General features: G+C 29.1%; 1 protein-coding gene and 1 long non-coding RNA gene across 6 annotated transcripts in view; one reads left to right on the plus strand and one right to left on the minus strand.

The window, feature by feature from the left end:
• Positions 1-15,106, minus strand: part of LOC122712148 (class A basic helix-loop-helix protein 15-like) — a 28,623-nt gene that overhangs the window by 10,905 nt on the left and 2,612 nt on the right. For 2 of the 4 annotated variants that reach the window (XR_006346272.1, XM_043931552.1), the window contains exons 2-3: positions 12,425-12,997; positions 1,169-1,327 (exon numbers count right to left, since the gene is read on the minus strand). Coding sequence is in view for 3 of the 4 variants with exons in the window: in XM_043931552.1 (XP_043787487.1) it covers positions 1,169-1,297 (129 nt within the window). In the remaining variant the exon portion in view is untranslated. Of the gene's footprint in view, positions 1-1,168; positions 1,328-12,424; positions 12,998-14,084; positions 14,215-15,106 lie in introns of those variants that run through there. The other 2 variants (XM_043931563.1, XM_043931572.1) reach the window with 2 other exon arrangements.
• Positions 4,270-8,696, plus strand: LOC122712174. Of its 2 annotated transcripts, none has more exons than XR_006346279.1 (4): positions 4,270-5,013; positions 5,116-5,214; positions 7,435-7,986; positions 8,069-8,696. It is a non-coding gene; the product is annotated as an uncharacterized LOC122712174 (long non-coding RNA). The 2 variants fall into 2 exon arrangements; XR_006346278.1 differs by having other exon boundaries at positions 5,133-5,214.

Genomic DNA, 15,106 nt, shown 5'->3' on the forward strand with positions numbered 1-15,106 from the left:
ATGCAGTGATTATAGTTCATTGCATACACTTTATATAAATGTTACTTTAATGTAATTAATAATTGATACTTTGATCGATGCTTTTTTCGATTAATAATCGATAATAATTGATATCTGAAAATCAACACTCGATATTGTTGACGAAAAGTCAGCACTTTGTTTTAATTAGTCTTTGTATAATAAAAATAAAATATAACCTTTGATTCTATCAACTCAAATTTCTGAATACACGATATCTTTGCACGAATTAAAAAATATTACATACACGTATCATAAATAAAATTTCTAAATTTATAATTTTGTAATTATGTAATTATAATTTTTGTAATTATATAAAAAAATGAAATATATCAAAATTTATTTTTAATATATTTATCGCACTTCGATTTTTTTTATTAATGTAGAATATAATTTATAGAATTCGTGATATTACGAGTCCATTTTAAATAAGATACATATTTATCTTATTATCGATAGATAGATCGGTATGTATTGATAAACGTAATTTATCCAAAAAATCCAAGGAGAAATTTACAAACAATAATATAATTACAACAATATATTTCATTTTTATATATCTAGATATCAAATTCGTTATCAAATTATTCGAAAATTAATTGCAGATTTTAATAAAGTTATATAACTTCATTTAAAATTAAATTCAAAAAATTTCGAAATTCAAAAATTCCTATAATTTCATTAAAAAAAAGAAAAAGAAAGTATTAGGAAACTATTCTCAAATCAAATCGATATATCAATAGATTTATCCTATAAAATATACAATTGATTAATTTTCTAAAAATATTTTATGTATTTTTTATGAGAAATGAATTAAAATGAAATCTTATATTGATATACACTGATAAAATTATAACATAATTGATAACTGAACTGCTTAGAAGATAAACTGATTAATATTTTTAACAACAAAGTGTAAAATTATATCAACTTTTTAAAAAACATATAATTAATTATCATAATACTTAACATTTTTTTACTTTTTCACAGCATGATAAGGAATTGCAGAAAACTTTCAAATGTAAAGATATAACAAATAAATAAAGATTTATTTTAACTTAATTAGAACTCGATTTATTAATTATGCTACGAAACGGGTTCACCGACATGTTGCATTTAGTTGCACCAAAAATAGAAGAGATGTCCTTACCTCCGCGCCAACGACATGATGGCGACTTCGTTTTCCGGTAAGCGAGTCGACGGAAGCGTCGTCCAGGTCGATATACATCTCCTGATCACAGTCTTGATCGCTACCCGATAACCTCTCCAGGCTTCGCATTATCCCAAGGAAAGTAACGCGTTGGACCCCCTGGAATTGCACACGGATGCAATATTAATCTTCGTCGATCGGTTGAAAATATAATGTGTATGTTTATATACTGCTAATTTCTCGATGAATCATTTATTAGCGATATTCATCGATTCATCGTTATTTATGTGATTCAGACGTTCGATTCCCTTTCGAGTTTACTTTTTTTATTTTCATAGAAAGTGTCAAAAGAAAAAAATCAATAATCTTGTCATGCATCTCATCGTTAATTATCGAATGGGTAAGTGATTCGACGATTGATCGATTAGAATATTTATCGAATTACGTTGTCTAACAGGTTCTTTTTGTCGCGTGACAGCATGTGTGTTTGATTTGTGGGAAAAAATAGTTGATAGTGTTGGAATTAGTATTGGAAGTCTTGAAATCGATAAGGATTCTATTAATATAAAAGATTTGTAAACAAGAAGAGTGTTGATTCATTTTTGACAGTTTCCTAAAAAAATGAAAGTAGCAAAGATAACCTTTTTCTAAAAGGTTTTTCTGTTTCAAAACTTTACAGTTTCAGATTTCGATTCATTAATAAATCGATAATAAAATATTATTCTTATTCTTATTCATACATTATACACAAATAATATAATTTTTATCTTAAATTCGCTATTAATCAAAGAATAATTATTAAATTGAAATTTTTCCAAAACATTCTCGAGTGCAAAAAATCTTTGAGAAAATAAATAAATAGGGAATTACCGATGCATATATTGCAAGATTATTAATGGAAAGATAAGTAAACTGTGGGATCTCCCAGCAATCGGTACAAATGTAAACATTTCAGGACAATTGAGAAACATTGGCACGAGAAACGTGCGCTAAACGAGATAATCGAAGTGGGATATCCCGTTTTCCCTGGCTATGCTTGATTCAATGCCAAGAATTCTTCGCACACAATTACGTTCTCTGTGCTTTACGATCTGCGATTAAGTAATTGTATATATCATTGTGGCGACGTACGTAAGTACATGAGTAACTATAGGTCGAGCATTATCGAAGAAATGATATAAATATATAATCAATAAACTCTTTTGGTTTTTTAATATTCATTTACTTCTTATTTATTTATTTTTTTTTTCATTTACAAAGAAATAAAATAATAAAAATGATCAAACACGTGTTATTGAATTAAACAGATAAATGCTTTTTTCAAGTATCATAATATCACCTCAAAGAGAAAAAAGAACGAAGAAAATATGGAGAGAAAGTCTGCTCCGACTGATGTTTCTTTCTGGATTGTCCAGTTCGATTTTCTCGTCGGGGAAACTGACTTGTAATATTTCTGCGTTTTTATTACTTTAATGTATCAAACTCTTTTAAAGCATTCAACGTTTTAAAACATTCCAACATTCAGTGTTTCGACTAATAAACTTCATTGCAACTAATAATTTTCAAACGTTCTGCATGAAATAAACAAGACTAGTAATTATGAAATAATATATTGAGAAAATTTGCGATTCTCTCTCGATGTTCTAAGTTAGCAAGTTACTTATGATCATGTGAAAATAATTATACATTCTGCAAAATAACCTATTGTTGTAATTGTTTCTAAAGTGTAGTCGCTCGTGCAACGTTTTGTTTTGTAGCACGATGCAATAAAAATTAGCAAAAGGCATCATTATTTCCGTAGAATTTATCTTGAAGAATCTCTATGGAACATAAAATATTCAGACTGTGTATAGTCCCCATCATAAGTTATTGGAAACTTGAATGTTTCAGGATAGAGAAAAATGAACATTATATGGTATTCAATATACCATGGTATGTGATAATTTTTAAATGTTAACTTAAAAAATTTTTAAATGTTAACTTAAAAAATATTTATGATTAATGTGAATAATGTTTAGATTAGATTAAATTAGATTAGGAGAACTAGGTTAGAAAGACGACTTATTACTATATTGAGAAACTATAATTAAATATATTTTTTAGTAATTACGATTGTTACATGAAATAATAATCGTATCGATACAGAGAACGCAAATTCTTATTAGGAAATAAAATATTGCGAATTTTTTTTTCTCGGTAAAGAAATATTTTTATTCGAAAAAGGTTGAAATATTTTTACTCGTATAAGAGGTGAAAAGAAAAAGAGTTATTTGATTCAAAATTGAGTTGTAAATGGATGAATTGTTATTTACAAAAAATTTTATCGTTTCGTTTTGAAAAATACATTCTTAGAATATATTCATGGAATATAATTCGTATATTTCAAATTTTATAACCTCTGACATTTCATTCTTCATTTTTTCATCATTTCGTGATTTGATTTTTTAAACATCTAAATATTCTTCTGCTTTATATAAAACAATTTATACGACAATTTCACAACGACATTTTACAATTTCTTTTACTTTCTTTATTTAAAAATTAAAAAAGTTTTTATTACTTTCATCACATAGATTAACCTAAAACAAATTAATTCATGCACAATTTTATCCTATAAATATATAAATATCCTATAAATATCCTATAAAAAGCTTGATATAAAAATTTTTTTCTTGTCTTCGAGTCAATAATTTTTTATTTTTTGAGATTTATATATTAAATTTTACATATTTTTGTTGTTTATATATATTCATTCTACATACAAAGCATAAAATTCAAAATTATATCAGTGTTCATATTTTTTTGATCAACTTTTTATTTATATAAAACAGTTTCTCAATAATATCGGTATTGATTAAAAAAAAAAATATAAAAATATATATGTCAAAAAAAATCAATAAAAGACCAATATTATCTCTCTCGACAAACTTAAAAATATTTTTCAAATAAACGTCCAATAAGATTTTTCGTTCGAAAACTTGTTTCCACAAACCGGTGAGCACAATTACACGCGAAAAAGATAATTAAACGAGCATTACTATTGGATGTCACAACAAGATCTCTCGCGCATGCTTCAACTATGAGATATACCACTCGATTCGTAAAGTGGTTTCGAGCATCCTTCGATATTAATCTTCGTCAATAGATCCTTCTAATTTAATATCAATTGCAGTGTCGATCAGAAGAAAATAATTTCTCGACAGAACAGCTTTTTCATAGAGAACTTGTATAACTATAAGATCGAGGAAAAAGGATATCTCTTCTATATTTTCTGCTTTTTTTTTTTTTTTTAGGTCTCATTATCGACCTCAAAATCGACTGACATCTCTCGTTTAACGACATTCTCAGAAGGTATTGGTGTTCAGTGTCGAGTGCATGCTCGAAACTCACGTGTAATGGAACCTAATGCAAATACATTCTGCGACTTCATTAATGACGGGGACGCGGTGTGTCACGTGGGGCCATTACACCGTGAACATACGGCTCTGCTGTATGTATACACGTTACTAAAGTTATCTAAGTTGTACCACTGTGTCAAGTCCTTCGGAGTTGGACGTGTGTCTATTCATTAGCGATATAATGCATCGAATTATCCATACACGAGAGGCTATATATATTTGAGAGGCCATATACGTGTTGGAGAAAAAAAGGAGTATTTGGTTCGAAATTTAAAAATTTTTTGGAGAGATTGATATATCGAAAATGTAATACGATCACGTATGTATGTATGTGTTTCGTTTAAATTGATAAGATAAATGGTGCATTGGTGAAATCGTGTATGAAAATTTCGTCAGAGTATCCCTCGCACGTGGAGCATTATGTGGGGTTTAACTCTTTCGACCTTGGTGAGATTTTTTATTTTTCTGTATCTCATATTATTCTCTTATTAATAAAGTTTAATTATATATTGTATTATAATTGATACTATTTATTTTTAAAAACAAAAGAAAATTGAATTGAATAGATAAGAGCCGGATCAAAAGGATAGAGAGCGTGCAAGAATATGGAAATTAGATATGAACGGTATTCAACTGCAGATATTACAGGTACAAGTATTTAAGGAATTTTATTATTTTTTTTTTTATTTATTATAACTAATAATATTATCGAATTGACAAGTACAAACAAATGTAATTCGTAAAATTCACTTGTAAAAATTACTGTGAAAAAAGAATATATATTGACAAGAAATTGATAAGTTGCGACATGTAAAATTTTTACCAATAATATTAATTCAATTGCGCAAGAGGATTCGAGTTATAATATAACGAGATTTATTTCGCTTGATATAATATTTACCGAGGCTTTGTTGCTTCTCTTGGAATAACTGGTATGTTTTTTTACATATATATATATACGAATCTCTTGTTTCGACAAATTGCAGACGTTACGATATTATACTCGTGTATGGAAACATAAAATTTCAATACAAGATTAACAATGATTTTTTCAGAGTATAACGTTCCTACCTTATTTCCTGGAAGTGGAAATTTCCAATCGTAATTTGCATCGTCTTTTATTATTCTCTCTGGTAGTTAAACTCGTTTTTTAATTTTTTTTTTTTTTTTTTTTTACCATACTTTCCCGAATTTTGTAATATTTACAAACGATTGACGAAAAATTAATCCATCCAGGCGCGCACGTGTTAAAAACCAATCAAAAAAAGAAAAATGTTTCTTCGAACGTTACATAAGAATCTACAATCTGGCATTCCCTTATTCTTCTTTTCCACGATTTTTCCGTAAATGCCGTTAACAGTTAAATGAATTTTCGAATTTGAATATATGCACAATTTTTTTATTCTTAAAATTTGAACATTTTCTATTGTTCCGCCGTCTTTACTTCAAAATCTTCAAAATTTCTTCGAGACGAGAAATAAAACGTGAAAACATCCGAGTTTATGAGAGTGCATCACTCCTCTCATAAACACGAATGTGTTTTCCATTCCTTGATACCAGTGTTTTACATCATAAAACGACAGAACTTTCTTGATTACCTGACAGAATCGATGATGGCATCTCTAATAGCGTATTACATTTCCTGACAGGATACTTTCGTCAATCTGTCTGCGCGCACAGTTTTATGCACAGTTATTTGGATAATTCTTGGCATCGTAAGTGGAATTTTAGAAAGCAATCCATGCTCACGATGCGAAACTGTTCCGAACGCGACACGCCTGAAGGAACAGTTACTGAAGAAATGTTTCCACGAGTCGAACTGTTTTTATGAAAAATAAATTTTAAACGTACCAATACCAATACGTCGGCCAGAATTTTATTCCGAAATAAATATTCGGTGAAATATTCGTTTCACACTTTATTTCGCGCCAACTATTTCTTTCTTTGCAATTAAGCAGGAAATATTCCTGGGTTTTTCTTCTGCCTCGAAAATACTGTTTCTGGTATATTATCCGCATGTTTCTCTTTAAAATATTAAATATTCTCTCCCTCTAAGTAAAATTTCACGCTTCCAAGATAAATATTGCAATATTTTATACGCGGAGATGAATTTTAATTTTTGATCGTAGAAACTTTTAAATTGAATCGGAGTTTTTTTTTTTTTACATCGTAACGGATAGTTTTGCACAGTGATTTTTCACATTTTATTTTTAAATAAAAGAATAATAAAAGATATTCGATCCATTTCTTTTATTTAGTTTATTCGATTTTTAACGAATAATCTTTTTTATATCATGCATAAAAATTATAACAGCAGCAGGAAGAAAAAATTTCGAATTTTTTTTTTTAAAAATCATTAATAATAAATAATCGTTAAATTCTATATTTAAAAGTATCTAAAATAATTAATACATTTGTTATACATAAATTTGTTAAATTTATTAACACATTTTTAAATATCGAAAGAATATAGTTCAATAAAGAAAGGATTAAATTTTTATTTAATAAAAATAAAAGAATATTATTTGACGAGACGATTCATCGTAACTCCGTTAAGAAATTTTTCAATAAACGAATTATTTCCAACTTTGATTAATTATCGCTATAGATAACGTCACGCTGATAAAATCACGTACACATACTCGTCGAGTTAATCATTGCATGTAATACAACGAATCAAAAAAAAAAAAAAAAAAAAAAAAAAAAAAAAAAAGAAAAGTCACATCCGCTTGCTTCTACTATCTTAATAAACATCGAGTTAACATCCTTAAACTATTATAATAGCTTCATATCTTTTTCAATTGATCAATCAATCTTTAACCAATATCCAATTTTATTTGAAAAAAAAAAAAAAAATTCTTCTTCCAGAATCGAGAGAGAATACAATAGAATGGCAAACAATTTGAAAAATTCTACAATCCATCTTCGCGAGAACGGAGCGGCAACAATGGGGGGACAAGATTTCCAAAATGTCAGACCGGTTGGATTAACTCGGTTGTTCAAAAACACGACTGGCGTCCCACTTTCCAGCCCACAGCCCATCGTCGCGCCGATCAAATATTCACCTCCTCCTGTTTAAATAATCTTAAAACGGCGTCGAGATGTCCATTCGTTCCGAATATTTTATATATATATATATATATAATAGATCGAAAATGCAAGAAGGGATACGGTTAAATTTTGTTGAATGGAAGCGGATGGTCTCGTGAAAGCGCCACGCTCGAGGCTGGGCCGTGCTATGAATTTCAAGTTTCGCTCGTTTCGACCGATCAGCTTTATTTATTTTATTTTATTCTTTTTAAGGAAGCAGAAACGATGATATCTGAATCTCGCCACGGCGGATTTCCTGACTGTTACGAAAGTGTACTGGAAAAAAAAAAAAGAAAAAAAAGTGTAATCTGTGCAATGGGATCTGGACAAGTGAGAAAAAATTAAAAATGCGTGAGATTATTATTATTATTATTGTTATTATTATTATTAATTGTTATTATTATTTTAACAGCGAAAAGGAAATATGATCGAATAACGGGCAAAGGCTTGGTTTCTCGTATCTTTGACCGCGTTATTTTTCCCTTAATTTTGTATTTTATATATAAAGTAATGGTAATGGAACGATGATCGACGATTGAATCGAAATGATGATTTACGAAATGTATTAATTTTTCCCTTTTTCAATTTATATTTTACAGTTTGGGAAAAAATTGTTGAGAGGAATATTTATTTCATTTATTTTATTGGAAATTGTTTATCGATAATGAAAAGAGTGAGGCGATAAGAGAAAGTGTGATGACCGGTGTAATTATCAGATCGTAAAAAAATGTTGTTAATCGAGTTATTAATTAATTAATAAAGATCGATTCAAGAGATAATAAATTGGAATAAGTTCTCAAGTAAGTTTTGAACTCGATATATTCCCAGAATTGAAATTGTATTTCGATTAATTTTATTCGTATAACGAGAAGATAAAAAGTTTTGAAGGAAATGTATGTTCTAAAGTAAAATTAATTTTTTATTTTTTCAAATCTATCTATACATGTTTATTCACAAAAATATTTTTCTTAACCAAGTAGATGAACCAGGTAAGTAATATAGCACGATGTGCTTATATTTTTACATAAGAGACTATCTAATATTTACAAAAATATTTATGCCACACTTTGCTTAAGAATTATGCCAATTCTGTACTTTTTAATAATATCAATGTAGTTTTTTCTTTACCAATATTATATATTATTTATTATATTTATTGAATAAATAATAGTTTAAATTTTATATTAATAGAAATATTAAATTTTAATTTAAATTTTATGTTATTTATATATTTATTAATATCATTTTTAGTAAAAATTCCTATTTATATATTTCATGGATGATTATTAAAAGCTCATGTTGAAGCTCCATATTATGGATCAATAATTTTAGCATCTATCATATTAAAATTAGGAGGTTATGGAATATTATAGTTAATAATAATATATAAAATATATATATATAATATATAAAAAAAATATAATATATAAAATTAATATATATATATATATTAATAATAATATAATAAAAATTGAATTTATTTATTTTAGAAAAATTTTAATTGTAATAAATTTATTTGGAGTATTAGTATTAAGATTAATATGTTTAATACAATATGATATGAAATCAATTATTGCAATTTCTTCAATTGTTCATATGGGTTTAATAATTATGAGAATATTAACATTTTTAAAATTAAGATTAATTGGTAGATATATAATAATAATTTCTCATGGATTAAGATCTTCTGGATTATTTTTTTTAGTAAATATAATTTATAAACAAACTAATTGTCGATTAATATTTGTAAATAAAGGAATGATTAATTTTATATCTTTTGTATCTTTAATATGATTTATATTATGTTCATCAAATATAGGATCTCCTGTATCATTAAATTTAGTTAGGGAGGTAATATTAATAATTGGTTTAATTTTTTGATTAAAATATTTATTTGTTATTTTAATGATATATTGTTTATTTAGATTTATTTATTTATAGTTATTAATCATGGAAAAATCTATATTAAGTTTAAAATTAATAATGGTTCAATAATTGAATATTTTATTCTATTAATACATTGAATTCCATTAAATTTAATATTTCTAAAATTATATTTTATTTATTTAAATAGTTTAATAAAAATATTGACGTGTATTAAATTAGATCAAGTTGATTTTTGAATCAATTTACATTTAAAATCATCATCATATTTAATCACTTTATATAATTAATATATAATTCATACTTACAAAAATATTTTTTCTATCTTTATTATATCCTACAGGTTAGAAGAATTATTAGCGGCGAATGAATATTTTTATTAAACTGGAACGATGGATGAAAAGTAAGCAAAGGTAAATAAATGTCTGTTGGGTGAAAAAACTTTAACACCAAAGATAAATTACGACGTCCAACAATGGATTAAAACACGAATGTATTATTCCAAGTGCATACCTCGACGGACGGGATGGAATGAGTGCTCTACATGCAAATCCCGGGGGACTAATCTGAGCTAAAAGTCGTTTCCTGTGTTCGTTTTAATGGGCTGGCCGTGTTCGTCGATATCGATAGAAACGCACACAACAACAACAACAACGTCAATACCCGGCAACTTGGAAAATCTATTTTGACTTAATACATTTTTCTTCGCGATGCTACCTCTAGTCGCTTTTATTTGTATAAACAGCTGGCTGTTCGCGATAGCGATAACAATTCCGCATAAAGAACGATAACACTTTTAAATAGGAAATTTTCCTTTCACCTTCCGCCCGATAATAATCGCTTAAAAACAATTTGTGAAAAGTTGATTTTTCACACAAATCAATTTGATAAATTATTTCATGATGATGATAACTCTATATTCCGATTCTTGTCTATATTTAAATTGCATTATTATTAATTGTAATAATTTGATGATTTTTTTTTTTTATTTCTAATGCAAATATTTGTGTGTGATATTTAAAAAAAAAAAAAAATACGCACTTGTACGTATTTTCTATACGAGTCACAAGTTCCGGTTTCTAAATTTCTAACTCTTTAGAGTAACATCCGTGGAACGAATTCCTTGCGCTCATCTGAGCCGGCTTGTTGTTGGAGAAAGTCGAGCAAATCACAGGCATGGCGGCGTGAGTCGATTTTTCGAAACGTCAAATAGACAAGTTGTCAGATGTGCAAGTCAATTTCTAAATCCATTCCGTGGATTAGATATCTAATATTCGATATCTTCCTTCCTAATATCCGAAATACAAAAAGAGAGAAAGATCGAATATTTTAATATCGTGCAATTGTCCTTGAATATCTTTTCGTAAAGAAATTTTATTAATTAACGCGCGAACGAATCATTTTGTTAGAAAATTATAAACGTAGATAAATCTAATATATTGTGGTTCCAATTAATTGTGAATTGAAATAATTTTTTTTTTTTTTTTTTTTACTATCAAAATTACGTAAAAACAAATTAAAATTTTTTTTTAAATTCTGACATGGCGTTAGAACGTGGATACGATAGCATCGATACGATAGGATCGAATTATTTATTCGTGAAATGAAAGTTTTTTAATTTTTACGAAAAAAAATCAAGAGAAAGAGAAAGAGAGAGAGAGGATAATGTCTTTACGATTCATGTTATGATAGAATTGAAACGAAAAAAATCAAAATTATACGATTATTTGTTTCGAATCTTTCAATTTTAATTTTCGAATAACAAAAAAAAAAAAAAAGAAAAATCTCGTCCTTGTATTTCGTCTTAACCCTAATAATAATGGAAAGAAAAAAAAAAAAAGAGAAAAAGAATTTTGCCCATGCGTTTCGTCCTAATTTTAATGAATGATCGAAGAGGCGATAGTAATTACCAAACGAACGATAACCTTCGACTGCACGACTTATCGCTGGTGCGCATAATCTATCACACAGATACAGTAATCTTGGTTTAACATTTCATTGTGACACGGTGACGAAGTGGCGGGATAACCAAGCCAATATAAATGTTTCATCGGTCGAAAGCGAATCCGATTCGGAAACTGCACTTTTATACGCGTACTCCTTTCAATATTGCCGTATCACGGTTTCATTTGTCATTTACATTTTGCTGTATACGAGTAAAAGGAAAACTGACACTGTCGCGCTTCTCTCTCTCTCTCTTTTTCTCTTTCTCTTCCATTCTTTTTTTATTCTTTTCTATTTTATGATCGAGCAGAGTCACGGAAAACTAGATTTATCAAATACACGAAAAATATAATTTTTGAAACGTGCAAAGTTTCCTTTCGAACGAAGAATAAATTAAATAATATAAATAAATAGCGTTATTTATAGAATTTAATTCTATTCACGTCACATTTCTTTTTAACGTTTAAAAATCCAAAAATTTTTTACTTTTCGCCATCGAAATATTCAATTTTTTTCTTGCCTCGATCTATTAATTCCTACTGAAAAAAGATTCGTCTTATATTCATCGAAGTTAAACGTATTTTAAATACATAAAAAATATATAGTACTATTTTTACGTTTATATTACTATATATTACTATACACCATTTATATATTATACTTTGAACAACAAACAGTTTAAAAATCATACTATCCTTACTTCGCGCTATAAAAAAATTCCCTTACTCGTATAATTTTCCCAGCATATTTCAACGTATTTTTCCCCGCGGCACTGACGACACCGAGGACAAGAGCCGGCCCGGTTGGTAAAAATGCGCATCGCTGTGCGAAAACGCGAATAGGTGAATGCACGCGTATTTCTGCTCGATCATAAGAAAACGCGTGGGCATCAAACGCGAGGCAGGAACGAAGGAGGAGGCGAAACAGGTGCTATATTTACCTTGGATGTCGGCGGTCCTGGCTCGAGGTACGCTCGATTATCTTCTACCGCGTTTGTCCATGGAAGGAAAGGAATCCAAAAACTTCGTTCTTTCTTTCTTCAATTATACATCCGATCTCCGTGCAACGTTCTCCCCGACACGAAAAACATTCGACACTTTCGTCACTGCCCAACTATTGTACCTTATGTCGATTATCTTCTCTCTCGAAATTTTTTTCTTCCTTCCTGTGTCACGATCAATTTCCTCTTTTTCTCTTGATTTCACGGTTTTTTTTGTTTTTTCTTTTTTTCTTTTTTTTTTTTTTTTTTATATATCCGCACACGACACTTTTATCCCCTCTCCGCTTCACAAGTTTACTCCTCCCTTCCCCGTCACTTACAGCTCACCCGTCGTGCACGATCTCCTCTCACTCCCTCTCCCTCTCCCTCTCTTTCTTTCTCTCTCTGTCTAGCGTTGGCCAGAGTTGATCAATAACTCGCGCTTCTGAGTTTCTTTCGGGGATTCCCAGCTGGATCTCGAAGGCGCCCGATCAAATTACCTTCGATCGCCGGCGGAGGAAGAGTGCTCTCTATCTGCGCAACACGTGCAAATTATATTTGATTGGAGGGGGGGAAGGAGAGAAAGTATTATTGTTGGAGGGAGGAAAATACTGTTCCTATCCGACGGCCGCGGACGAAACGACTTTCTTGCGCGAATTTCATTCGTTTCTCTCTTCTTTTTTTTTTATTTGTACGTATGTTTGTATATTTTGTCTTGACACGCAAGTGCAGTTTAAAGATGCATACATTTTTTTTTTCAAATTAAACTTGTTCCAAGTAAAAGGAGAAAAAAAAAAATTCAAACTCAAAGAATATACTTTTTAATTAATCATTGCTTTGAAAATGATTTATATCTAATCGAGTCAAGTTCGATTTCCTAACGATGCGATCATTATCTAATATTAATTATTAGAAGATTAATTTTTTCGCTTAAAGCGACTTTTTACAACGCGCAAAATAATGAACACGGGAATTGCCCGAATTAAAATCCGTTTTAATCGCAGCATTGGATTTTCTTATATACGAGAGAAATAAACGATTTCTATAATTCATATATCGCATAAAATGTTAAAATCGCTTTACACGGGAATCTAATCGAAAACAATGTTGCTACATCAATGATAATTTCGTCGTTGTCTGTACATATATATATATATATATATATACACACATATATAGCTTTATGAAAATAAATAAGATATGATGCGTATAAACATCAACAAAGAAAATTGAAACACAATACGCGCGTCACGTATGACGCGTGTTAGCGAAGCGGGTTAAGCTTCTCGCTCTTTAATTAATCGACATCGCTGTCGCCGTGGATCCACGCATTGTTTAATGCATTCTGTGTTGTCACCTGTGTTCCAATCACGTTCAACGAGTAGATTAAATTTACTCGTCGCTCGTTATTACCGTTAATCGACATACAGTGGTATAACCATGGATCTACCAGTAGTTCAACTATTGCTTATTAACAACACACGCTTTGGTTTTAGTTTTAGATCGAAAGTTATTAACGATTGAGTGTTTCATTTCGATCAAACGGAATCGAGGGGGATCGTTAACGTCGCGAAGGGAACGTCGACCATTTCTTTCTCGGCAGTTGGACGTGGGAGGATACCTGTTGCGCGGTCCATCGTTGATTTTACGTTGCAAGGGGAATGCGTGCTCGAGGCGAGTGATGACGCGTACGGTGAAAACTCGAATGTAAAAGTTTTTCTCGAGGTTTGCGGAGAGTTTTTTTCGAGCGAAAGAGAACTTATAAGCGATTTAATTAATCTCTCTACGACAATTATAGGCTTAAGAGAAAAAAGAGGAAAATACTTGCGTATTCATTCGCTTTTGTATAATATAACGTGTTTTTCGTTCTTCTTGTATTCGAAATTCGGGAAGAGATAAATTTTTAAGTATACGGAAATTCGATGATTGATTTTTAATTCGAATTAATGTGTGATAATGTCTTTATTTGTAGAGATTTTTGAATAGAATTAAACTTTGAATGAAATTTTAATCTTAGAATGATATTTTATTGGAAAGAATAATTGCAAAATAATTTCTTCGTTTCGATTATGCAAACAAAGAATGATGATTTTATTTGTTTTTTTTTTCTTTCTTTCTTTCTTCCTCTCTTAACGATTCGATTTAAGATATTTTTAGTAAATTTAATATAACGCAAAGTAACTGAATTATTCTGTTCGTTTATTCAATTACGTTTACTCAAAATTTGATTAAATAAAGTTTTCTCCATCTCTCGAGAAATCACTCTCTTGTACATGAACGTAAAATATCCAGATATTTACATTTTGTAAAATGAAATTGGAAATTACGAATATTTACGGTATTTAAATCAAAACAAAATTCATTACATGTTAAAAATTTGATTCGACTTTTCCTCGAGAGAAATCAAAAAAAAAAAAAAAAAAAAAGAAAACTTCAATTCTCATTATTTAATCGCGAATTATACCCCAATAATTGTTTATCGAACACAATTTTGCCTATATTTTATCCATTATTATTGTTATTAATTTTTATCCAATCAGAATTTTTCCAACGAAGATAAAGAAGAAAGAAAAAAATAAAAAAGAATTAATCTGTTACGCAACACCAGCGCGTATAAAAAAAAAAATAAACAGAGATGATTAA

The sequence above is a fragment of the Apis laboriosa genome, unplaced genomic scaffold, assembly GCF_014066325.1.
Source record: "Apis laboriosa isolate Shangri-la unplaced genomic scaffold, ASM1406632v1 scaffold112_cov148, whole genome shotgun sequence".
NCBI lineage: Eukaryota > Metazoa > Arthropoda > Insecta > Hymenoptera > Apidae > Apis > Apis laboriosa.